At 38.7% G+C, this 26828-nt stretch overlaps 1 protein-coding gene across 2 annotated transcripts in view; it reads left to right on the top strand.

The window, feature by feature from the left end:
- GRAMD2B (GRAM domain containing 2B) overlaps window positions 1-16399 on the top strand; it is a 74479-nt gene extending 58080 nt beyond the window's left edge. For both annotated transcript variants that reach the window (XM_081307791.1, XM_081307790.1), the window contains 5 exons: window positions 418-540; window positions 1167-1254; window positions 2278-2382; window positions 5109-5202; window positions 16108-16399. In XM_081307791.1, the coding sequence (XP_081163917.1) occupies window positions 418-540; window positions 1167-1254; window positions 2278-2382; window positions 5109-5202; window positions 16108-16149 (452 nt within the window). In that variant the 3' untranslated portion in view covers window positions 16150-16399. The remainder of the gene's footprint in view (window positions 1-417; window positions 541-1166; window positions 1255-2277; window positions 2383-5108; window positions 5203-16107) is intronic.
- The last annotated feature ends 10429 nt before the right edge of the window (window positions 16400-26828 follow it).

Below are 26828 nucleotides of genomic sequence, written 5' to 3' on the forward strand. Positions count from 1 at the left end.
AGGAATCTGAAAGGGGGCAACTTGAAAGTTTAAAGGGGAAGGAATTGCCTAAGTGGTCAAAGTCCATTTCCCTTTATGCATTTAACAAATGTCTCTTAAATGGACATAATATTAGCATGGTCGAGGAAAATCAGCATGTAGTATTTTCATACTTCTTATTTCAGTGATAGCATTAATTGCTATAGACAAATTGCCCTTGCAAATTGGTGGGGTGACAACAGGCTGTGCTTATATTGTTTTATTACTTGTTTGCTTGAGCATTGGATTTCCATCACGAGCCACTTCACCCAACTTATGAGAAGATCCATTTATGTACTTGGCCATTATACAGATTAAGAGTGCTTTGCTTTGTAGTTGATCCTGTGTTTTAAAATGCATTGGGGAGAAAACTGATCCAGTTCCATTTTGACTTGGTAGATTTCCATGTGACAGAATCCCAGACAGTTCTGAACATCTCCAAGGCAGAAGCAAAACCAACTCGGGCAGATGCCCATGTCAACAGAACTCCTGAAGGAAAAGTCAAAAGTCTCCCTGCACATGGTAAAAAGCAGAGTTGGGGAAGAGGGGTTGTTTATTTTGTTTGAAGGGGAGGAGATTTCTGTTTGTAACCTTTAAAATATCTCATTGTCTTACTTGATGACTACATAGTCCCTTCCTTCTCATTGTAGGTCTTTGCATTTTAATTCTCTCTTGTTCGTTAAGCAACCAGTACCCAGTTCTGCGTTGTACTCTGGGGGGGACAAAGCTGAATTAGTCTTCATGGAGACCACTTCATTCTTTTGAATACTTTGAGATGATGATCCAAATATTGGTGGTAAATGCAAATCATTGAATTGGTTCTTGTTCACTAATCTTCTAATAACTGGTCACCAGTTATGCTGGCATGAGAGCAAGGATGGTGTTCTGTTGTTCTCCATTGATCCATTGACTCAATACTTGACCCAAAGAAGGCTCTCAGTGAACATGTGTTGGATGAAACATTTTAGAAACAATTGAACCTACTGGTTAAAGTGACAACTAAAAGGCTTCAGTTAATATTTTTCTCTGATGTATTTTCTCTGGGAATGAGCACCTGTCTCCAGGATCTTTTCCCCACTGAGACATTGCCTAATGAAGGAAGTATGCCACGGTGTCAAATTGTTGCTTTTCTGGTTTCCACCCAACAGGTCTGTCAGAAAACATTGGAATTTTGCATAAAGTGAAGTCCCAGAAATGTCCGGCTCTCCACCATATTCTTATATTTTATGCAATTGTGTAAGTAAATGTATTTACTCTGAGTGATTTAAGCAAGTGATTCAATTCTCTCAAGGAAAAAACCTCTTCACATTGCCAAGAGCCATTGTAAATCTTTGTTGTATTTGTCTCTAAGGGGACCCAAATATTTTGTCTGACAATTTCTGTCCCCTACATTGACATTGTTTTGTTTCTTAAGCATAGGTCACATTTTCATAATGATTGTACCAAATTCAGCAGAGAACTAAGTTCTGAATAGATACCATTCCTTGGAACATTGTTCTATAAATTACAAAGTATCTTTTTCTTGTTGTTTTTCCATCTGTTCCCTGTCCTCTGAAGAAAGGACAAGACATCTTCAAAATGTGAAGAAAAGACAATACATCTTCACAATGTCTTCCCTCTCCTAAAAACACAGGCATTGACTTTTTAAACAGCTTCCAGTCTGTAACCAGTCCTTCTGAAAATAGCATGGTCCAATTCTAAGCTGTTCCTCACAATAAAGAGAACATGCCCAATCTGGTTTCCAGATAAAGCAAGGGATTTGTGAGTCACTGGGGAGCAGACTAGGCACTCTCTGCCCAGACTCCTCCAGTAGAGGGAGGAAGAACACTGGCTTGATGGTCCAGCTTGGGTCTGACCTTGAACAGTCCTATTAGAATGTCCATCATTTGAAATTTGAGGGACTAGGGCTATAGTCTTTTTAAGTTTCCTTCTGGCCATGAAGTTTCATGACAAGCATCAACCTATTTTTTAAATGTTTTTATTTGTTGTTGATGGACCTTTATTTTTATTTATTTTATATATGGTGCTGAGAATCAAACGCAGTGCCTCACACATGCTAGGCAGTCAGTCTACCCCTGAGCCACAACCCCAGCCCCAAGCATCGACCTATTTTTAAAATGATCTTTTGAACACCTCTTTAGCCAAGTTGTTTTAGAAAATGCTTTGCTCCAGCATACAAATTGGCTCTGAGTTTATTGTTTTTTGAATATTAGATCCTGGCCATTAACCTCCTGGAAATTGCTCTTTATCTCTTTCCAGTGCCTGTGCCCTGATCGTCTCAACCTTCTATATGAGATACAGAATTAACACTCTGGAGGAGCGACTGGGGTCACTAACATCCTTCGTGGATACCCACGGTACCGAGTAAGACTAAGACGCTTCTTCTAGCTGACCTCCGCTGGCTGTTCAGATTAGCATAATAGTTGACCCAAGCTTGGCATCCTCCTTAGCAAACATTCACTGAGAATGCATTCTGTATGAAACTTTTAAGGATATAAAAAAGTCAAGAGGTAGGAGGTTCCTAGGGATGAATGACCTAACCCTGCACTGTTTTCAAGTTACTATACTGTTGCCAGTAATATGGCAAGAAACACACCCAAGTTCACATTGTCTTGCTCTATGATTCCAAGAGGCGATTGTGACCTTGGCCTGTTTATTAACCTATACAAGCTTATCTTCATAAAATGGCAGTGAGTCGGGACATTGTAAAAGAGAAACAATGCAAGTAACTCAGCACATTTCATCATGTCTAAATCTTTAACCAATTTGTTTACAAAACTCCCAACAACTATAGAATCATACAACTAGTAATTAGTTGACTATGTCTATGAAGATTTTTCATTCATTCCTTTTTGACATGTCTGACCAAATAAATCTGTTCAGACATAGTATTCTTTCCTCAAGTAAAATAAAATCATTCTTTCAGGTTAGAAAGCATACTTTTAGCTCGAGTTTTAAAAGTAGAGGTAATCCTTAACAAATTACCTGCCATATGCAAGAGTCTCTATTAGAATGGATATATACAGATACAAATACAAACAGATTATCTTTATTATATTTTTACCATAATCTGATGAGAGAGTTGTTATTTCTATTTTACAGATGAGAAAACTGAGGCTCAGAAATAATTAGCTTAGGTGACTGGAGCTGTGGCTCGGTGGTAGAGCACTTGCCTAGCATGTGTGAGGTACTGGGTTCAGTTCTCAGCCCCCCATATAAGTAAATGAATAAAATAAAAATTAAATCCTGGTTTTATAGTAAAACCAGGATTCAAATGCAGATCTACAAAATTACAAAGATAGGCTTCCCAGTCTATCAGTGGCTCTTAAACCTTAAGATGCCTCAAAATTATCTTCAGGGCTTGTTCAAACAGATTGTAGGATCCATCCAAGAGTTTTTCATGCAATAGGCCTGGGATGGCGCTTCCCAATTGATGCTGATGGTGCTGGTCTAGAATCAACACTTTGAGAATTGCTGTGTATACCATTCTAGGGCCTTCTTTACTCTTTAAGTTACCTAAAGACCTTCTGTGGCTTACTATATGCTGGTCTACAGGTTATTTTTGAGCCACAGTTTACATATGAACCAATATATTATAGAAGCCTAATAAATAGTTCGGAATAGATTCATAATCTGCCCTTACTCTCTCACCTGTTCAAATGTTAACAAAATTAGAGGCATAGTGACTCCAGATTATTATAGGCTATTAGTTCACTATTACATAAGAAGAAGTTGGTTCAATTAGAAAAATAGATCTCATGTCCTATTATCATATAATAAACTTGGTGATAATCAGTGGGGAATTCCACTAACAAATTGAATATTCATTCATTCTACTTTCAAAATAATCAATCCAGGAGGAAATAAGAACCTGAAAAATACCCTTCAAAGGAAAAAAATCACAAAGATCACTTGTGACATGTGGTCAGGGAACAGCATGGTGGGAAGGTCTGTTGACACAGCCCTGTTCCAGGACCCAAGCAGCCCCAGGTCCTTTGTCCAGAGGGATCCATCTGTGCTGCCGGGCAGCTGAATCCACATGTGAATTTTCCTCTTCCATTGCTAAAGAGCCATCCTTGTGAATCCATGCATATTGCCAGCTTTGTTAGCAATGTTAGCAGCCTGTGGTGCTGGCTCTGCTCGTCCCCATATCCCTAGCCCAGGGATGAGAACACCTGCTACTCAGAGTCTCATGTTGGTAAGTTGCTTTTCCAGGCCTTAGGTCCCTCACCTAAAAAAATCAAGGATTGAGATCATGTTTCCATGGGTCAAGGATAAAGAATATTGATATCTTTCTTAAGATTTAAATAATTGTCCATAACTTACCAAGTCCCTCTATCTTAAAAACTATGTAAAATAAATTGGACCAGTCACCACCATCCAAAAACTGAACAGTGCCAATTAAATCACAACCAAGAAATGTAGAGTAGACACAGATTATGGTTCTTAACCTGATTGTGAAAATCTCATAAACAGCTTTAGATCATCTCTCTGAGAAAAATGTATTTACTGTACTTCTCCAAATTTCCTATGGTGCTAACAACTAAAGGACCCCAGAGGAAGAGCCACACCCAAAATAGTCAAATGGTAAATATTGGACACCTGTTATGATGGTATAACAAGTCTCAAGGAAGGAACCAAAAAATCTCAGACTTGAATGGAAATTTAATTAATGAGATAGACATTTCTAAACTTTCTCCCATTTGAAAAAAAAATCTGTGAATTACTGAGTTAGCAATAAGCCTTACAAATGTATGCTGTGGTAGGGAAAGAAAGGATGTTAGGAGTTGATAAAAGGAGTCTAAGAAACCATGTACTTGAAAATAATGGTCTGATTTTTGTTAAGAAGCCAAGGCACAACTCATTCCCTTGAACAAAAATAGCTTAAAAGATTTTCAGCTGAGCTTGTGAGAATTAATTTCCTAAATACCTAGTCTGGAGGTGGGGATTACTGCAGGGCCTTTCTGATATTAACAAGTGAAATGCTCCCTCTCCTATTATAGCCTAGTTTGCCACTCAAATTGAAAATGGATTCATTCCACTTCTTTCTTTGCCCTCCCTGCTAATAATTTTTCTCTTTGTTTTTACAGACAGATAGCACCATCCAGCCTGGGATCACAAGTACAATTAAATGTGGAGGTCCTCTGCCAAGAACTTTCAGCTAACATAGTGAAGTTAGAAAAGGTGACCCATTTTCTTCATGGTAGTTTCCATCAATTGCCATGGGCCAGGGTTTACACACTCACACAACTCAGTCTGCAGAAAACCTAAATGACCAAACCTGGCAGGGGAGCGGGAGGTGGGGGTTTACAAAGTAAATGTGGAAAAATACTTTTTATTTCCATAATGGAAATATATATATATTTTTTACTTTTTTTTTTAGTTGTAGGTGGACACAAATCTTTATTTTATTTATTTATTTTTATGTGGTGCTGAGGATCGAACCCAGTGTCTCGTACATGCAAGACATTCACTCTACCACTGAGCCACAACCCCAGCCCCCAAGAAACAGGTTTTAATCTCATTTTCCTTTATTTTTTTTTTGTTTTTTTTTAACTTTTTTTTTTATTGGTTGTTCACAACATTACAAAGCTCTTGACATATCATATTTCATACATTAGATTGAAGTGGATTATGAACCCCCAATTTTACCCCAAATGCAGATTGCAGAAGCACGTCTGTTACACATCCACAATTTTACATAATGCCCTATTAGTAATTGTTGTATTCTGCTACCTTTCCTATCCCCTACTATCCCCCCTCCACTCCCCTCCCATCTTCTCTCCCTACCCCATCTACTGTAATTCATTTCTCTCCTTGTTTATTTTCCCATTCCCCTCACAACCTCTTATATGTAATTTTGTATAGCAATGAGGGTCTCCCTTCATTTCCATGCAATTTCGCTTTTCTCTCCCTTTCCCTCCCATCTCATGTCTCTGTTTAATGTTAATCTTTTCTTCCTGCTCTTCCTCCCTGCTCTGTTCATAGTTGCTCTCATTATATCAAAGAAGACATTTGGTATTTGTTTTTTAGGGATTGGCTAGCTTCACTAAGCATAATCTGCTCTAGTGCCATCCATTTCCCTGCAAATTCTATGATTTTGTCATTTTTTATTGCTGCATAGTACTCCATTGTGTATAGATGCCACATATTTTTTATCCATTCATCTATTGAAGGGCATCTGGGTTGGTTCCACAGTCTAGCTAATGTGAATTGTGCTGCTATGAACATCGATGTGGCAGTATCCCTGTAGCATGCTCTTTTAAGGTCTTCAGGGAATAGTCCGAGAAGGGCAATAGCAGGGTCAAATGGTGGTTCCATTCCCATCTTTCCCAGGAATCTCCAAACTGCTTTCCAAATTGGCCACACCAATTTGCAGTCCCACCAGCAGTGTACAAGTGTACCCTTTTCTCCACATCCTCGCCAGCACTTGTTGTTGTTTGACTTCATAGTGGCTGCCAATCTTACTGGAGTGAGATGGTATCTTAGGGTGGTTTTGATTTGCATTTCTCTGACTGCTAGAGATGGTGAGCATTTTTTCATGTACTTGTTGATTGATTGTATATCCTTCTCTGAGAAGTGTCTGTTCAGGTCCTTGGCCCATTTGTTGATTGGGTTATTTGTTATCTTATTGTCTAATTTTTTGAGTTCTTTGTATACTCTGGATATTAGGGCTCTATCTGAAGTGTGAGGAGTAAAGATTTGTTCCCAGGATGTAGGCTCCCTATTTACCTCTCTTATTGTTTTTCTTGCTGAGAAAAACCTTTTCAGTTTAAGAAAGTCCCATTTGTTGATTCTTGTTATTAACTCTTGTGCTATGGGTGTCCTATTAAGGAATTTGGAGCCCGACCCCACAATATGTAGATCGGAGCCAACTTTTTCTTCTATCAGACGCAGAGTCTCTGATTTGATATCAAGGTCCTTGATCCATTTTGAGTTAACTTTTGTGCATGGCGAGAGAAAGGGATTCAGTTTCATTTTGTTGCATATGGATTTCCAGTTTTCCCAACACCATTTGTTGAAGATGCTATCCTTCCTCCATTGCATGCTTTTAGCCCCTTTATCAAATATAAGATAGTTGTAACTTTGTGGATTAGTCTCTGTGTCCTCTATTCTATACCATTGGTCCACCCGCCTGTTTTGGTACCAGTACCATGCTGTTTTTGTCACGATTGCTCTGTAATATAGTTTGAAATCTGGTATCGCTATACCGCCTGATTCACACTTCCTGCTTAGAATTGCTTTTGCTATTCTGGGTCTTTTATTTTTCCATATGAATTTCATGATTGCTTTATCTATTTCTACAAGAAATGCCATTGGGATTTTGATTGGCATTGCATTAAACCTATAGAGAACTTTTGGTAATATCGCCATTTTGATAATGTTAGTTCTGCCTATCCATGAACAAGGTATATTTTTCCATCTTCTAAGGTCTTTTTCTATATCTCTCTTTAGGGTTCTGTAGTTTTCATTATATAAGTCTTTCACCTCTTTTGTTAGGTTGATTCCCAAGTATTTTATTTTTTTTGAGGATATTGTGAATGGAGTGTTTTTCCTCATTTCCGTTTCAGAAGTTTTGTCGCTGATATACAGAAATGCCTTTGATTTATGCGTGTTGATTTTATATCCTGCCACTTTGCTGAATTCATTTATTAGATCTAGTAGTTTCTTTGTAGACCCTTTTGGGTCTTCTAGGTATAGAATCATGTCATCTGCAAATAGTGTTAATTTAAGTTCTTCTTTTCCTATTTTTATGCCTTTAATTTCTTTCATCTGTCTAATTGCTCTGGCCAGTGTTTCGAGAACTATATTGAATAGAAGTGGTGATAGGGGGCATCCCTGTCTTGTTCCAGATTTTAGAGGAAATGCCTTTAACTTTTGTCCATTCAGAATGATACTAGCCTGAGGCTTAGCATAGATAGCTTTTACAATGTCAAGGTAAGTTCCTGTTATCCCTAGTTTTTCTAATGTTTTGAACATAAAGGGATGCTGTACTTTGTCGAATGCTTTCTGTGCATCTATCGAGATGATCATATGGTTCTTATCTTTAAGTCTATTGATGTGGTGAATAACATTTATTGATTTCCGTATATCGAACCATCCTTGCATCCCAGGGATGAATCCTACTTGATCATGGTGCACAATTTTTTGGATGTGTTTTTGTATTCGATTCGCCAGAATTTTATTGAGGATTTTTGCATCTAGGTTCATTAGAGATATTGGTCTGTAGTTTTCTTTCTTTGAGGTGTCTTTGTCTGGTTTCGGAATCAGGGTGATGTTGGCCTCATAGAATGAATTTGGAAGACCTCCCTCTTTTTCTATTTCCTGAAATAACTTGAAAAGTATTGGTATTAATTCTTCTTTAAAGGTTTTGTAAAACTCTGCTGTATACCCATCCAGTCCTGGGCTTTTCTTGGTTGGTAGTCTTTTGATGGCTTCTTCAATTTCATCCATTGATATTGGTCTGTTGAAATTGTGTGTATCCTCCTGACTCAGTCTGGGCAAATCATATGACTTAACAAATTTATCGATGTCTTCACTATCTTCTATTTTATTGGAATATAGGTTTTCAAAATAATTTCTAATTGTCTTCTGTATTTCTGTAGCATCTGTTGTGATATTGCCTTTTTCATCCCGTATGTTAGTAATTTGAGTTCTCTCTCTTCTTCTCTTCATTAGCATGGCTAAAGGTCTGTCAATCTTATTTATTTTTTTGAAGAACCAACTTTTCGTTTTGTTAATTTTTTCAATAGTTTCTTTTGTTTCAATTTCATTGATTTCCGCTCTGATTTTAATTATTTCTTGCCTTCTGCTACATTTGCTGTTGTTTTGCTCTTCCTTTTCTAGGGCTTTGAGATGAAGTGTGAGCTCATTTATTTGTTGGTTTTTTTCTTTTTTTGAGGAATGACCACCAGGCGATGAATTTTCCTCTTAAAACTGCTTTCATTGTGTCCCATAGATTCCGATATGTTGTGTCTGTATTTTCATTTATCTCTAAGAATTTTTTGATTTCCTCCTTTATGTCTTCTGTAACCCATTGATCATTCAGTAACATATGTTCATTTTCCATGTGATGTAGGATTTTTCCTTCCTTCTTTTATCATTGATTTCCAGTTTCATTCCATTATGATCAGATAAAATGCATGGTATTATCTCCACCCCTTTATATTTACTGAGGGTTGCCCTGTGGCATAATATATGGTCTCTTTTTGAGAAGGATCCATGTGCTGCTGAGAAAAAAAGTATATCCATTTGATGATGGTTGATATATTCTATATATGTCAGTTAAGTCTAGGTTATTGATTGTGATATTGAGTTCTATAGTTTCTTTATTCAACTTTTGTTTGGAGGATCAGTCCAATGGTGAGAGAGGTGTGTTGAAGTCACCCATAATTATTGTGTTGTGCTCTATTTTATTCTTGAACTTGAGGGGAATTTGTTTTATGAATGTCACAGCACCATTATTTGGTGCATAAATATTGATAATTGTTATGTCTTGTTGGTGAATGGTTCCTTTTAACAGTATATAATGTCCTTCTTTATCCCTTTTGATTAACTTAGTCTTGAAGTCGATTTTATTTGATATGAGGATGGCCACCCCTGCTTGCTTACGAGGACCGTGTGCGTGGTATATTTTTTCCCATCCTTTCACCTTCAGCCTGTGTATGTCTTTTCCAATCAGATGTGTCTCTTGGAGGCAGCATATTGTTGGATTTGTTTTTTTAATCCATGATACCAGCCTATGTTGTTTTATTGGAGAGTTTAAGCCATTAACATTCAGAGTTACTATTGATATGTGGTTTGTACTTCCATCCATGTTTGATTATTTATCCTTTTTTTAAAAAATTTAGTTTGTTTGTCCATGATTATCTTTCCCCTCGCCCTCTGTCTTTACCGAGGCACTTCCCACTGATGGTTTTGGTTATTGTTTTTCATTTCTTCCTCGTGTAGTGTTTTGCTCAAAATGCTTTGCAATGCTGGTTTTCTGGCTGCAAATTCTTTTAACTTTTGTTTATCATGAAAGATTTTTATTTCGTTGTCATACCTGAAGCTTAATTTTGCTGGATACAGAATTCTTGGTTGGCATCCATTGTCTTTCAGTGTTTGAAATACATTGTTCCATGACCTTCTTGCTTTCAGTGTCTGTGATGAAAAATCCGTTGTTAACCTTATTGGTTTACCCCTGAATGTAATCTGTCTCCTTTCTCTTGTAGCTTTTAATATTTTCTCTTTGTTCTGTATATTGGATATCTTCATAACAATGTGTCTTGGCGTTGGTCTACTGTGATTTCGTGTGCTCGGTGTCCTGTATGCATCTTCAATTTGTATATCTGTTTCCTTTTTTATTTCTGGAAAGTTTTCTGTAATTATTTCATTCAGCAGGTTACTCATTCCCTTGGTTTGAACCTCTGTACCTTCTTCTATCCCAATGACTCGTAAGTTTGGTTTTTTTATGTTATCCCATAACTCTTGGATGTTTTTCTCGTGATTTTTTACCGGCCTTTCTGAGTTGGCTAGACTCTTTTCAAGATGATATATTTTGTCTTCATTATCTGACGTTCTGGCTTCTACTTGCTCCACTCTGTTAGTGATACTCTCAATTGAGTTTTTAATTTGGTTTATCGTTTCCTTCATTTCTAGACTTATTGTTTGATTATTTTTTATAATCTCTATCTCCTGATAAAGATGCTTAACTTCTTCTTTTATCTGTTATGTAATTCATTCTCAATGTGTTCTTTCGCTGCTTGAATTTGCTGTCTTGTATCCTCTTTAAGGTTCCATTCCATCTGTCTAAGGTGTTCCTTGAGTTCTTTATATGACCATTTTTCTGATGACTCTAGGTCCTCCTGAATATTTAGGCTGTCCTGCATTGTTTGTACTCCTTTTCTTCCTTGCTTTTTGAAGCTGCTCATGTTACTTCTTGTTCTGTTTGACTGATTAGTTACTGTTTACTCCTATAAATTTATTTGATGCTTGGGAGGAAAGGTATTAGAAGGGAAGGGAAGAAGTCACTAAAGAGAATGAGAGTAAGCAGGTAGAATTCAAGGAAGGGGGGATAAGATAATTGAAAAGAAATGAAAAGACAAGAAAAAAATGGGAAATAAAAAAAGAAAAAAAAAGTTTTTTTTAAATAATTTAAAAAATTAAAATTAAAATTAGAAGAAAAAAAATTTTTAAAAAATTTTAAAAAACAACAAGAAAGAAAAATGAAAATGAAAGAAAAACCCAAATCAAAAAAAAAAAGAGAAAAGAAAAAAAGAAAAAAACCTAATAAATGCAGTCTTAGAGTTTGATTAACTTCTCTTCCAGTAGGTGGCGCTGTGCCCACCAGGCCAAGTTTCTCCTGTCAATACGCGGGAACCAATCACTGTGCAGCAGCTCCTCCCAGACTGGGCGAGTCTCCAATCCTGAGTGTCTAGGGCCTCCTCTTGTGTCTAGTCACTTCCCACTTTTCCTCTAGCCAGGCCCCTCTCACGGGTGCCGCTCACCACAATACTGGCTACACGCCAGGTCTGCTGCTCCCGGGAGCCCTGTTTTCATGAACGACTGGGCACACTCTTCCAGTTTGCCATTCCCTCAGACCCTAAGTTTGTAGAGCTTGGAGCTGAGAATCGTCAGCGAATTTTACTTGCCCTCCGGTAGCCATGCCCCCGGTAGCTGGTGCAATAGACCTCAGCTGTCAGCCCTGGTGGGAGCGGTAGTTCCGCACCGCGGGTCCCGCGCCACCTCTGATTCCCTCGGTCTGGCTATCGCGCTCACGGGAGAGCTGGAAGGGGTCCTTAAGGTTTCCCCGATGTGTGGAGAGGGAAGGCTAGGGAATTACACACCTGTAGCCGCAGGTTTCAATGAAGTTATCTCCTCCGCCGCAGTCTGATGACGTCAGTTCTCTGCCATGGTGGTGTCTCTTGCAAATGGCGACAGTTCGTTTCCCTTTGCCGGGCGACCAATGCAACGGGTGGGTCCTTACTGTCTCTCCCAAGCCCCGTTTCAAACCTGTGGCCACTACCTATGAAGGCTCGGTAGGCATTTACCTCCGTAGGATGAGAAGGGCCGACCAGTTGTTTCAGCCGGATGGATTAGTGCTGAGTCACAGCTGTTTGTCTGCGGGAAGCAGGCGAACGGGAGCTTGAATTCAGCTGATCCGGGCTCAGAGTGTGTTCTGAGAGGCCCAGACTGTTCGCCCCAGATCCATGTCAGCTCAGCATTGCCTAGTGATCCTGAGCAAACAGATTTAGGTTATTTACGACTCCCTATGCCTGCACAGCTGAAGAGGTCAGGGACTTGATCTCTCTGCGCCCGCCGCCATGTTGGAATCCTCTCTCATTTTCCTTTAAATACATGGTTTCCCTTGGTCTTTCTTTTGTTTTCTCCTTGATTAGACATATTCCTCTGTGCCTTAGGGCCCAATGGAAAGTGACCACTGACACTGGGCACGGTAGGGAGTCAACTGAGACAATTGACCAGTCCCACCACCACCCAGGCTGATTCTTGCCATACATAAAATATTGCATTAGGTCACTGTCTATTAGAGAAGGAACAAGTTTTATTACCTTGCTCAAGGTGATACACTAGAAAGTTGACTGGGGACCTACATTTTGAAACTGGTCTGATTGCAAAGTTGTGCTTAGAAACTTTCTCTCCTAGGGGCTGGGATTGGGGCTCAGTGGTATAGCATGTGTTCAGCATGTAAGAAGCCCTGGATTCAATTTCTTGGACAAGACAAACAGAGGCATATATCAGTTAATTGATATATTAGTCAAGCAAGCAGCCCTAGGCTTTATTGCTTCTCAGAATCCAGACCTTGACTTTGTAGATGAGGCCACTGATATACCTCTACCTTTAATAATATCTTCCCAGGGCAAATCTGTCATTAGCTTGTAGCATTCTTGGAAGACAATGGGAGAGTGAACAAGGAGAAACAATATGCTAGAAAAATCCCAGAATTAAACCTAATAAACAGGTCTTTCAGCATTTGTGTTCCTTCCCATTTCTTTCTTTTCTTTTCTTTTCTTTTCTTTCTTTCTTTCTGTCTTTCTTTCTAATCTTAATCCTTAAGGAAAGGTGTAGAGTGAAAAATCAAGTGTTTGCTTAGAACTGCTATCATGAATTCTGAGTATTTGGTGGCTTTACATAATTGTGCAGTTCTAGGAAGAAATATGAAATATAAATGAGCAAAGTCATCTTTGCTGTCCTACACTAAATGTTACCTAGCATTTAAGAAACAAGGGTTGAAAGCAAAGGAATTTCCAAACCACTGTTTCAACCAGATAATTCATATTGAGTCATTATATCTCTGGCCAAACTAAGAAACATTTTCTTTTAAATCCCAAATCAACTAGACCAGATGTGGGTTAGATACTAATTTTTTTTTCCTTTCTAAAGCATCAGGTTCTGAGAATTGAAGATGATTTTTTTTATTCTGTTGTTTGGGTTTTGTTTATAAAGAAATGCTTACTAATGTTGCCTTTCATGCTGACCTAGAGAACGGGGTGGTATTAGTTTTCACTCTGACATTCAAATGGTATTCTCTGAATAGGAAGCACACAGAATCCTGCTGCTTTCTCCTTCTCACTCTCCTGCCAGGCCTGGCCAGGATGCCACATTCTGTAGAAATGGGACAGACTTGTTCTTAGCAGGTCTACAGCTGGCTGGGTCTCTGGTAGGGCTTCAGACCCAGTTCAGCTAGCCAGCTAGGGAGACCTCTCCAGTAGTACCAGTGGAGACCACCTTTGTCCCAAAGCAGAATTAGTAAAAAGGAGATTTGGGTCAAATTGACATTCTGAAAAGCTATAAGTTACATGCATTACTCAAGGGAATCTGAGTATGAAAAAGTTATCAGGCCACCCCCCTGGTTTTGGATGGGTCTGCCCCCTTCCTCAGAGGCAATTACAATTACACAGCACAGCCTGGGGTGAAATAGCAGCTCCATGCTATGGAAAAGTATGAAAGGTGGCTGCTCCTTTTACACAGTACCAGTGATTTCTTTTCACACCTTCAAGGATGGGCCATGTCTAAGCCTCATGGTCTTTCCCTGGTTAATACCTCCCAATTTCTGCTCATAGGATCACTGTTCTTTTCAGTCTTCCTCATTAGAAGTCTAAGAATAATGTCTACCTCCTTCTGCTTTTCGCCTGCCCATGATTGACTAATGTGTTGGCAAACCCTATGAACTTTACCTTCAAATGTCTCCTCAAAGTCTCTTTCCACTGGCCGTATCCTGACCCATTCAGGCCCCTGCTTACCAGTCTGATACTATGAATCTCATTATGAATTTTCTTTGTATTTTCCTAATTACTGCTGAGGTTGACCCTCTCATCTATTTATCAGACATTTGGGTTTTCTTCTACAAATTGTTTGCCTCTTTCGTTTTATTTTTGTGGATTTGGTTTTTTGTTTTGGAGTTTTTTTGTTTGTTTTTCGCCCTTAGTAAGTGTGTCTTCACTATTTTGGATATCTATCTTTTGTTTCTTTCTTTTTTTTTTTTAAATCTTCCTACTCCTGTTTTTCCACCTATCCTTGGTCCTAAGGGAGGCAGGGAAGTTAAGAAGCAGGAATATGAGAGAAGGCAATTTTTTTTATGAGCAAAGAAATACATAGTTATTTTCTTGATACTAGAAGTACCATTAATGGTTGGTAGAGTGGTATGGTAGAAAGAGTGTAAATTTTGGAGTCAGACCTTTGTTTTTATCACTACTCTGCCGCTTTCTGCTTGTGTAACTGGTCATGTTCCTTAACCCCTCTGGTCCTCAATTTCATGTACAGAACTGCCTGTGTGTGGTATTGGGTGGTTAAGGTGAGCAACACATCCAGTTCCTAGAACGTACACATTAGAGACCTTTTCTCTTTTTTTTGCCCAAGTATGCCTGAAGGACATCACAGACCTTTTCAAAAGATATCTTAGTCTATTAGTCCATTTTCTTTTGCTGTAACAGAAGATCACAGACTGAGCAACTTATAAAGAATAAAGGCTTATTCAGCTTATGGTTCAGGAGGTAGGGAGGTAGGTCCAAGGTTGTGGGGCCACATCTAGTGAAAGCCTTCTCACTGATAGGGACTCTGGAGTCCTGAGGTGGCACAAGGGTTCACATGGTGAGACAACAAGCTTACTAACTTGGGTATCTCTTCCTCCTCCTATAAAGCCCTGCCTCAAAATACTAAACATATGACTTTGGGGATTAAGTTTCAACATGAGTGTGAGAGGGGACAAATACCCAGATCACAGGAGAATACGTTCTCTTTTTTTTTTTCCTTTGATGCATGGAGTTCCTTACTCCCATCACCATATTGGTTCTTGAGAATTCCTTGCTCTGAATTCTTTAAAATTCTTTTATTCAACAGACATTTAATGCCCATTTTTATGCTTAAAGTCCAAGCATAAGACATGGTCGATCCCTTGGTCAATCCCTATCCCCGTGAAATTTACAGTCTTCTTGGGAATGTTGTGCATAAATTCTATAAATTATATCTAATGGGAGTGTTAATGATTATGATGTGGCATTTGCCTAATTAAAACCACCAAAGGGTCCAGGTGTGGTGGCACACTCCTGTAATCCCAGCGGCTTGGGAGGCAGAGACAGTAGGATCGCGAGTTCAAAGTCAGCCTCAGCAACAGTGAAGCACTAAGCAACTCAGTGAGACCCTGTCTTAAATAAAATGCAAAATAGGGCTGGTGATGTGGCTCAGTTGTTGAGTGTTCCTGAGTTCAATCCCTGGTACAAAAAAAATCAAATGGGTTCTGGAAAGGCCAATTTCCCATGGTCTCTAAATGAATTTGGGTGGCACTGGATGTTGTCAGTTCTTTGTTCTTTTTCTTCTACCTCATTTCTCTCAGTCTCTACTGACATTTTCATTTTTGTGCCACTCTTTTCTTTTTCCTCTAGTTTTTTTTTTTTTCATTTTTACATTCGATTGTCAAACAGAATTCTAGTCCTTGAAAAATCATTTGCTTGCCTTATTCACTTTAACCTATGTGTACCTTTTTATTCAAGGTAGAAAATATTGAATCTCAAGTATTATACAGGCCATGGCAAATACACCCTTAAGATACTCCATTCTGTTTACTAACAGAAGTTTCTTCTTTATTTCAAGATACAAAACAACTTACAAAAGCTGCTTGAGAATAGTGACTGACCCACCAGATTGCTGGGGCCAACACAATACCTCACGTTTCCCGCCAAGAAGGTGCTCCCCAGGCGTGCTTGTTAAGCGCACCCTGCTGGCCAGAGGTGCGAGCCGATGAGAATCCAGACCTGTTTGCACTGGGAGGTCTCCAGCTCAGGAAAGGGGAAGGGATTTGTTCTGCTTCTTGTGCAATAAAAGTTGACCTTGTCTTTGAAGAAGTTTTTGCTGCTGCTGCTGCTGCTTCTGCTGCTGCTGCCGCTGCCTGAAGAAAACAGACCCATCTCTGGAGGTCTCAGGAAAGGCCTGGTGGACACTCCCTGGGGTAATTGGGGTTCTGCAATTGCCGTGATTGTGTCAGTAAACACTCCACCCCACACCTGTTAAGTCCTTCCCACCCTCCTTTTGCTCTTACACCCCTCCTTTTGCTCTTACACCCCTCCTAGCCAACCTTCAAACCTAGGGATACATCAAACACCAATGGACTCAATACAGTCCTTTAAAGAATGACCCGAGTCTCCAAAAAGGCAATAAATGTCTCTAAATAACACCAGTTTCCCCCGCCCACTCCCTTCCCCCTTCTGCTGTTGTGTTTTGCTTGAAATCACCAGTGTATCTTAACTTCTTACTCAGTTTTGGTAAGAATGTCAAGCAAAGTGGATTAAAATATCCCATTTATGTTTTGCTTTGTTCCTGTAACCAATACTTAATTGGAGTGATTCTCACCCACCACAGATGGTGAATCATGAGGCACCAGACAGAAATACTAAATTAAACTTATTCTGAAACCAAAACTAACTTTAAACCAAAAGTGTTTAACAATTATTTAATACAGAATAAAAAATTAATTTTTCATATTGTAGATCAACTACGTTAGCTTTGAAACAGCAAGGCTGTGATGAATGCAGAAACCCATTTCAACAAGACAATTGTCTTTCTCTGTTGACTAAAATAAATAAATAACTGGTTGCTAACTTTATTTACCATATGGGTTGGCTGGTTTTTACTAATAATTATTTAGGGTACAAGATCTAGAAGTATAAAATATATTCTGTTTCTATCAGCAATGCATTTTATAATCATTTCTATGAAATGTATTTTGTTTAATCAGATAAGCTAAGTGAATTGGTGGCATCATTTGTATTTGTCGGCCTACTGGACAACAACTGAGCCTGGTGCACTACTGGCTTTTAATAAAATACTCATTGGTTAAAACACCGTGCTCATCCTGTGTTTTGTCAGTTTGTAAACAAGGGTAACTAAGATGTGCTGTGCTTTTTAACACTTTCTCTACCTCTATGCTACTACTTTTAACTCACTTCATACTTCTTTTCTTCCAAATACTTATTTCAAAACGCAAAAGCTATTTACATTTTTGAGTTACAGTGGTATTAGGGGAAAAGGTGAATTTTGAAATAAGAAAGCTAATGCTTTTCCAGGTTTGAGTCTACATTTTATGATTTGTGGAACTCAGGAAGTTTGGCCATTTCCCTTTAATTTTTTTTTTTATGAGACTTAGGGTATCAAAACATAGTGCTATTGTGAGGATTCAATATGATAATGCCTCTAAAATCCATAGCTTTGTTGAGCAAGTGGTGTACTCATAGCAGGTATCACATTCATTATTTTAAAAAATATTTTCATGTCTGACATTCCAGTTTTGTAAAAGTTCATTATAAGTGCTGTATATTCAGAACCCACCAGGGAATCAAGAGTGGGTCAGTCACCTCTGGAGAACAATTTCACAAATGGGTACAGAGCCTTAAAATGTTCACATTTTACTGTTAATGATCTGCCATCTAGGAATTTACCCTAAAGCAATAATTAGAGATGTAGTCAATGTTTTACATATAAGAATGTTCTTCGAAGCCTTCTGACAACAGAATATTAAATCTAAACATTCAACAGCAGAACAGTTAAATGATGTTGTTATTTAGAATTGTCCTGTCAAAGAAAGGCATTGAAAATAAAACAGAAAATCACATTACAAGCCAGGCACAGTGGCACACACCTGTAATCCCAGGATGAGACAAGACAATGGTGAGTTCAAAGCCAGCCTCAGCAAAAATCGAGGCCCTAAGCAACTCAGTGAGACCCTGTCTCTAAATAAAATACAAAATATGGCTGGGGATGTGTCTCAGTGGCCAAGTGCCCCTGAGTTCAATCCCCAGTACCCCCAAAAAAAGAAAGAAAGAAAATCACATTACAAGAATAAAACTATGGTATGATCCCAATCTTATAAACCCTACATATGTGTGTACACATGAAAACACCTTGTCTTTTTCTAAATTCTACATATTTCCGATAATGAGCAGTCGTCACATTTTTTAAATTAGATAAGATGCTTTAAAAGATTGGATGGTTCTCAGCAAAGAAACAGATCTCACAATTGTCACCACCACAGCATGGCTGCTGGTTCTGCACCTGGAACTTATTCCAACAAGCACTGCAGTTGAGCTGTCCGAAAGGAAAGGATGCTCCATCATTTCTTAGTTGGTATTCTTTTTGCATTGGAAATGCCACTTGCTATTGCTACTGGTTCTGTTTTTCATTACTAGCTTACAAGTCAAAAATCTGGTACAGGTGGATCTAATAGTGGAATCTAGGTCATAAACCTGTGCATTAACTATACAGCATGGGAAAGCAAGCATTGGGCTGGTTCAGCCCCTACCACCTGGGTTCAAATGTAGGAGATTATCTTAACACGGGGTTAAGGGGCTTCAAATGCCAAGTAGCCAAATAATGATGAGAGTCCACCAAAATACCTTGCCCTTAAACACTTGTATACTTTCTAGATGTATGTTTCTACCTTTCTAGAAACAGAAAACAACTTATAAAGAGATTATCAGTTGTAATGCTATTTCTATGCATTCTGGTATCTTAATCTATGATTACGCATATATTATTTTAGTTAATATCAATTGCCAATCTTCCATATTCTGGAAGTACTATTATTATTATGGTTCACCTCTCAAGCTTCATGGGTTTTTTGTTGTTGTTGTTTTGTTTTGTTTTTTATGTAGTGAGGATTGAACCCAGGGCCTTGTCCATGTAAGGCAAGCACTCTACCAACCGAGCTATATCCTCAGCCCTCAAGCTTTGTGAAAATTTAAGGTACCTTCCTACATATACTCTACAATGCTCTAAAACATCATCTAGGTATTCATTAATGCAATTCTTTGAAATAAGCCCAGATTCATTTTTAAGAATGTATTTTCCTTGCCTTCCACAACTCATCCTACTTTATAAATTCATAGAATCAGACTGAAATTTTTCTGACTTTAATATGAATTGTCTGCTGTTTTGGTTTATGTATGTTAGTGATGATGAAATTCAGAAAATGCTTTTTTTGTTCATCCAGTGGTCCTAGTGATCTAAAGGACACAGACATTAGCACGATCCATTTGATTTTTCCCTCTTCAGCATTTTTAAGACAAATATTGTACACATCATCAAAGAACCAATAAAAAGATTTTTCACATAAGAGCTGGGTGGAGCGCACCTGCAATCCCAGGAACTCAGGAGTCTGAGGATCACATATTTGAGGTCAGTCTGGACAACTTAGTGAGACCCTGTATCAAAAGGGAAAAAAAGGGAGGGGGTTGGAGTTATAACTCAGTGGTAAAGTACCACAGGTTCAATCCCAAGTACCACACACACAAAAAGGTGTATACATCAGTACTAATTATGCTGTCAGCTGGGGTCATAATGTGAAAAAACAAATCTTTTTATGTGCTTCTTTTAAACCTGTCCCTGCTGCTGATGATAATGATGATTTTACCAGATTCTTGTCTTTAAAAAAAAAATTTAAAAACAGTCGTTCATTATAGCATCTTTGACCCCTGAATTTCTAGTATATCTTTATTGTGTCCCAATAAAGCTCTTTATAATATGGGAGGTGGAAGGGGGGATGAGGACCTGACTGTTTACCTCTTACAGTTTCTCTTATCTCTGTATTTCTTTTTTTTTTTTAATGATTTTTTAGTTGTCAATGGGCCTTTATTTTATTTATTTATATGCAGTGCTGAGAATTGAACCCAGTGACTCATACATGCCAGGCAAACACTCTGCCACTGAGTCATAACCCCAGGCCTTATCTCTGTATTTCTAATCACCCTTTTCTGTCGTCCTCTTTCTGTCTGTACACACATATGCACCCACAGAGCATGCGCTCTCTGCAGAACTCCTGCGAAATTCTACTGACAATCTGTAAAATCTTGGTGACAAGAAGAGGTGGGGTGTTTAGGCAATAATAATCACTGCCAATAATAATCACTGATTATGGTAACAAAATGTGGGAAAGAAAAATGACCCCTTGCTTCCCACAAAGTCACTCTTTCAATGGGTCTTGATGAACCATGTAATTCATTCATCTTTAGGTTTTTAAGAATCCTGCCAGAAAGTCTCACTTTCATTCTGAAAATGACCTTGAGTATAAAAACCCTTCTGAACATGGAAGTGGGAGATGATGTCATATAAAGAAGCATGTTCCCTTTGTCCTGCCGTCACTGAACCTGTTTTTAAGTATTTTAAAGACAGAAACATGCCTCCTTCTCTCCAAAAGCTAAAGTAAGCATTGAGAATGTTGCTTAGACAGTTCCTGATTGTCCCTAGGCTACATGTGCATAAACAATTTAGCCATATATTTTTCCTTGTTTTCGCCTCCCTTATTCTTGGGCCCCACCCATGCAGTGATCCTATTACTCCTTTGCTCCTTCTTTCAAGGATTATTTTTTTCCAGTCTGCACATATGTGGGTCACAGTAGGATGTAAACATATTGTCCTCCAAACTGAGCTGGGCTTGCTCACCCCAGCAAGAAGTCTCTGTGGTAAGAGTGCAGTGTACACAATGTTTATAGCAGTTGAACTCACAATAGCTAAACTGTGGAACCAGCCTAGATGCCCTTCAATAGATGAATGAATAAAGAAACTGTAGTATATATATATACAATGGAATATTACTCAGCATTAATTTGCAGATAAATGGATAGAGTTGGAAAATATCATGCTAAGCGAAGTAAGCCAATCCCAAAAACTAAAGGCCAAATGTTTTTTCTGATTAGTGGATGCTGATCTATGATGGAGGGCGGGGGGTGGGAGGAATGGAGGAATTTTGAATTGGGCAAAGGGGAGAGTGTGGAGGGGTTATAAGAGCAGGGAAACTGGTGGAATGATACGGACATCATTACTTAGGTACACGAATGGTATATCTCTAGACCCTGTACAATCAGAGAATTGAATTGTTGCACTCTATTTGTGTAGGATGAATTAAAATGCATTCTGCTGTCGTATACAACTAAGTAGAATGCACTCTATTTGTGTAGGATGAATTAAAATGCATTCTGCTGTCGTATACAACTAAGTAGAACAAATAAAAAGTAAATAAATAGAAAAGAAAAAGAGTGCAGTGTGCAGCCAGAGTCACAGGAGAGAGTTTAGTTGGTCCACTACTAAAAGGAATATTGTGCAGTTTTGTTAACTACCACCATTCTAACAGCATTCTGATTTGTTTTACTTCTCACTGATTGTTATGGTTTGAACTCTTTATGTCCCCTGAAAAACTCATGTTTTTATAGTATGATTCCCAATACTGCAAGGTTCAGAAGTGGGGTGTTTAGGCAATGAGTAGATTGTGGGGACTCTGATCAGTAGTTTAATCTTTTTTAGAGAAAGAGAGGTCCTTGAACTCTCAATCCTCCTGCCTCAGCCTCTGGAGTGGCCAGGATTATAAGTATGTGCCACCATGCCCAACTCATCAGTGGATTAATGCAATTGATGGATAAATAATTTGAATAGAGTACTGAGTAGTGACTGTAAGCAAGTAGAAGTGGCAGAAAGAAGTAGATCACTGAAGGCATGTGCTTGGCTCCTCTATATCTATCTATCTCTGATATAGGACAGATGAAGCTGGACACCTGAGGAATTTTCAGGAAACAGGTTTATTTAAGCTGCAGTGGTCCAGAGGGTCTACTGCCTAAAACTCTTTGAACTTTCTATCCACTGCTTGGGAACTTTATACCCAATGTTTGGGAAAAGTTACACTTTGTCCCATATTATTAGGCTAGACAGAGGTCTTCTAAGTTTTTAACCAAGAAAACAGAGTATCTTTAATACAGCAATAAACTCTTTGAGACAGACTCTATCACACCTTTTGTGTGCAAATCTGGCATTTACAAGAAAGTAGAAGCTTCACACCACACTGAACTCTCTGCAGAACTCCTGTGAAATCTTGTTGAGAATCTGTAAAATCTTGGTGACAAGAAACGTAATCATGGGAAGAGTCTTTGGAGAAACCTAATTATGGTAAGAGTCTTTTGGGTGGGGGCACCTGGTCTGCTTCTTCTCTCTCTCTCCCCCTCCATCCTTCTCACCTCCTCTCTTTCCGGCTGCCATGAGCTAAGCAGATTTCCTCCTCCACACCCTTCACACCCTTCAGCCATGATGTTCCCCTCACCTTGCCCTACAGCAATGGAGTTGACCAACCGTGGACAGAACCTCTGAACAATGAGCCCAAAGTAAATTTTTCCTCCTCTACGTTGTTCTTGTCAGGTATTTTGGTCACAGTGACAAAAAGCTATCACATGTACATATAGCAAACTACACTTGTTTAAAGTGTACAGTTTGGGGGCTGGGGTTGTGGCTCAGTGACACAGTGCTTGCCTTGCACATGTGAGGTTCGGTCTCAGCACCACATAAAAATAAATAAGCAAAATAAAGATATTGTGTTCATCTATAGCCAAAAATAAAAGTTATGGAATGAATTTATAAAATACACAAATAAATAAAGTATACAATTTGATCAATTTTGACATAGGTTTTGTATTCATGAAAATTTCATCACCATTAAAACAATAAAAATATCCATCACCTCCCAAAGAAATCCCTTTGTAATCCATTTTTTGTGCTCCTCTCTGAAATACCATCCCAAGCAATCACTGATCTGCTTTCTGTCTTTGTATATTACAATAGTTTGTATTTTCTAGAATGTTTATATATATATATATATATATATATATATATATATATATATATATCCATATAATACATACTGTTGGGGCTGGGGATGTGACTCAAGTGGTAGCGTGCTCGCCTAGCATGCGTGAGGCACTGGGTTCCATTCTCAGCATCACGTAAAAATAAAATAAAGATGTTGTGTCCACTTAAAAATAAAAAATACATACTGTTTTGCCTGGTTTCTTTCATTCATCACAATTATTTTAATACTTATATTTTGTTATATGTTTCAATGATTTGTTCCTTTTAATTGCTTGATAATATTTCATTATATATGCATATATATGTACATACACACACAAACACATATATTATAAATTGTTTATTCATTCATATGTGGATAGACATTGGGGTTGCTTCTAGTTCTAAAAATAAAGCTATTATGGCCATTCTGGTTCAAGTCTTTGTGTGAATATGTACTTTCATTTCCCTTGGGTAAAAAGGAATGGAAAGTCTGGTTCAAATAGCAGGTATATGTTTAAGTTTTTTTAAAAAATGTTGAAGTATTATTCCAAAGTACTCCATTTTGTATTCCTTCCAGCAGTATATGAAAGTACCAATTCCTCCACATCCTTACCAACACATACAATCAGTTTTTTAAATCTTAGACATTCCAATATAGGCATGTTATGGAATCTCATTATATTTTAGTTTGCATTTCCCTAGTGACAATTGATGTTGAGCTTCTCTTCATGTGTTTATTTGCCATCTGTTTATATTCTTTGCGAAGGGTCAGTTTAAGTTTTGTGCCCTTGTTTTTTTTAAACAGGATTGTTTTCGTAATACTGAGTTTGAAAGTTCTTTTTTAAAAAAATTTTTTTTAGGGACTGGGGATGTGGCTCAAGCGGTAGCGCGCTCGCCTGGCATGCGTGCGGCCCGGGTTCGATCCTCAGCATCACATACCAACAAAGATGTTGTGTCCGCTGACAACTAAAAAATAAATATTAAAAATTCTCTCTCTCTCTCTCTCTCTCTCTCTCTCTCTCTCTCTCTCTCTCTCTCTCTCTCTCTTAAAAAACTTTTTTTAGTGTTTTTTTAGTTGTCAGTGGACCTTTATTTATATGCAGTGCTGAGAATCGAACCTAGTGCCTCACACATGCTAGGCATCGCTCTACCTCTGAGCCATGGCCTCAGTTCTTTTCGTGTTCTGGATAAAAGTCCCTTGTCAGATATTTTATTTGGAAATATTTTCTCCCAGACTATACTTTGTCTTTTTGTTCTGCTTATGTCTTTCAAAGAGAGACTCTACTCTCCTGTGCTCTGTTCAGCAAACTCCAGCCACCTGGCTTACTCCATTTCTGCAAGAAGCCCCATGCCAGAGAAAATTTAACACCCAGAACTGTGAACCAAGCAGAAAGAATTATTCACTTCGTAACAGAAAAAGGAAACTAAACTGAGGTGGCAGACCTCGGTTTGGGGGAACTAGAGGGAAGTGGTTAAAACTATTAAAACTTAGAAGCTCAGAGGAGGGACCTCACAGAGCTAAAAGTCAAACCTCTAAAGAAGGGGCACAGCCAGGAGGTCTCAAAGGGGATAAAGTGGATTCTGCCAATGTGGATTCAGCAGCTAGACGTAAGCTGCCAGTGTCAGGGTGAAGTGAGAGTCAGGTGACACTTGCTGGAACAGGAATAAGGCAAGAAGTTCTGAGAAGCAAACAGGAAGAGGGAACCCCTTCCCTCCCACCTTTACAGGCTGTCTGTCTCCTGCCCCTGTTGGCAGAGTCTAGCAGGGAGCAGCTGGCAGATGGAAACAGTCTGGGCATTAGCATCACCAAATGAAGGGCTTAGAGCCCAGAGTGATAGCTTGATAGGGCCATTACCCACCCTTCTCCTGCTCAGCATTCATGCACATCTTTTATTCATATTTGAAGTCTTACACAACAAGAAACACAACTCCATGTTTCAGTCTAACAAGTACAACTCTCCTTCAAAGGAAGATTTTTCACACTTTCCTCAAAATGATGAGACACCAAGTCTCAACATCCATTGCATCCATCTCTAGAAGGTAGTTATACTATCCACCTCTCAGCTATGTCAATTTTTCCTCAAATTTGACACTGTGTTAGTCAGCTCCTCATTGCTGTTACCAAAATACCTGACAAGAACAACTTAAGGCCACAGGGTATTTGAGCTCACAGCTTTAGAGATTTGGCCCATGGTTGGTCAACTCCATTGCTCTGGGCCCAAGGTGAGGCAGAACATCATGGCCAAAGGGTGAGGTGAAGAAAAGTTGCTCTCTGCTACATGGCAGCCAGGAAGGGATAGGGGCACTGCAGGGCAGGCCTTCCAGGGTATGCCCCCAATGACCCACCTCCCCAATGAGAATGGAAGAATTAGGTTACAGCTCTCATGATCTAATTGTTTTGCCTCTGTACATTTCTGCATTAACACAGGAGCTTTTGGGGACATTGCATATCCAAACTGTAATAGACACAAAGCCCAGCAGAGTGGTACATGACCTTAATCCCAGCTGCACAGGAGGGCAACAGAGCAAGACACTCTGTCAGAAAAGAATGAAACAGAGGTAGAAAGAGAAAGAAGAAAAGAGAGGAAGGAAAGACGGGTTTGTCAGATTATCAGGTGTAATGTACAGCAACACACCTATAGTCCCATCTACCTGGAAGGCTGGGATAGGTGAATCATCTAAGCCCCTGAATTTGAGACTTGCCAAGGAAACATAATAAGAACCTGCTAAAATACAAAACAAACCAAACAATACAAAAAAAATTTTTGGTATACTGCCATAGGAATATTCTGTTTCCTAATTACTAAATTGTAAAGTTAGCCTCCAACAAAATTTGTACAAAATGTTAAAGGGGAAAAAAAGAGAAAAGAAGAAAATAGTTAATACAGACATGTCTATAATATATATGCATACACTGTGCTCATGTACCCATCTACACATAAACCAAGAAAAATATTCATCACTGCTATGGTAGTGCTTATTCTCGTAACTAGTCACAAAGTTATATGTTCCTTCTTCTATCTTTTTTTTTTTTGACACTGGGTCTTACTAAGTTACTCAGACTGGCCTTGAACTTGTGACACTCCTGCCTCAGCCTCTCAAGTAGCTGGGATTATAGGCATGCACTACTGAAGCCAGCTCTATCTTCTTTCTTCCACTTCTCATTTCATCTTCTCTTTGCCCTCAAACAGAACCTCAGCTGGTCACAATTCTTTACTTAATAGGGGTGACACAAAGCTTTATTCCTAAAGGGTCTGAATTTTCATTAGTCCTGTCTTTCTTTCTTCTATTTTTTATTGGTTGTTCACAACATTACAAAGCTCTTGACATATCATATTTCATACATTAGATTGAAGTGGGTTATGAACCCCCAATTTTACCCCAAATGCAGATTGCAGAATCATGTCGGTTACACATCCACATTTTTACATAATGCCCTATTAGTAACTGCTGTATTCTGCTACCTTTCCTATCCCCTACTATCCCCCATCCCCTCCCCTCCCATCTTCTCTCTCTACCCCATCTACTGTAATTCATTTCTCTCCTTGTTTATTTTCCCATTCCCCTCACAACCTCTTATATGTAATTTTGTATAGCAATGAGGGTCTCCCTTCATTTCCATGCAATTTCCCTTTTCTCTCTCTTTCCCTCCCATCTCATGTCTCTGTTTAATGTTAATCTTTTCTTCCTGCTCTTCCTCCCTGCTCTGTTCA

This window comes from Spermophilus citellus, assembly GCF_964194105.1.
Source record: "Spermophilus citellus genome assembly, chromosome: 1".
NCBI lineage: Eukaryota > Metazoa > Chordata > Mammalia > Rodentia > Sciuridae > Spermophilus > Spermophilus citellus.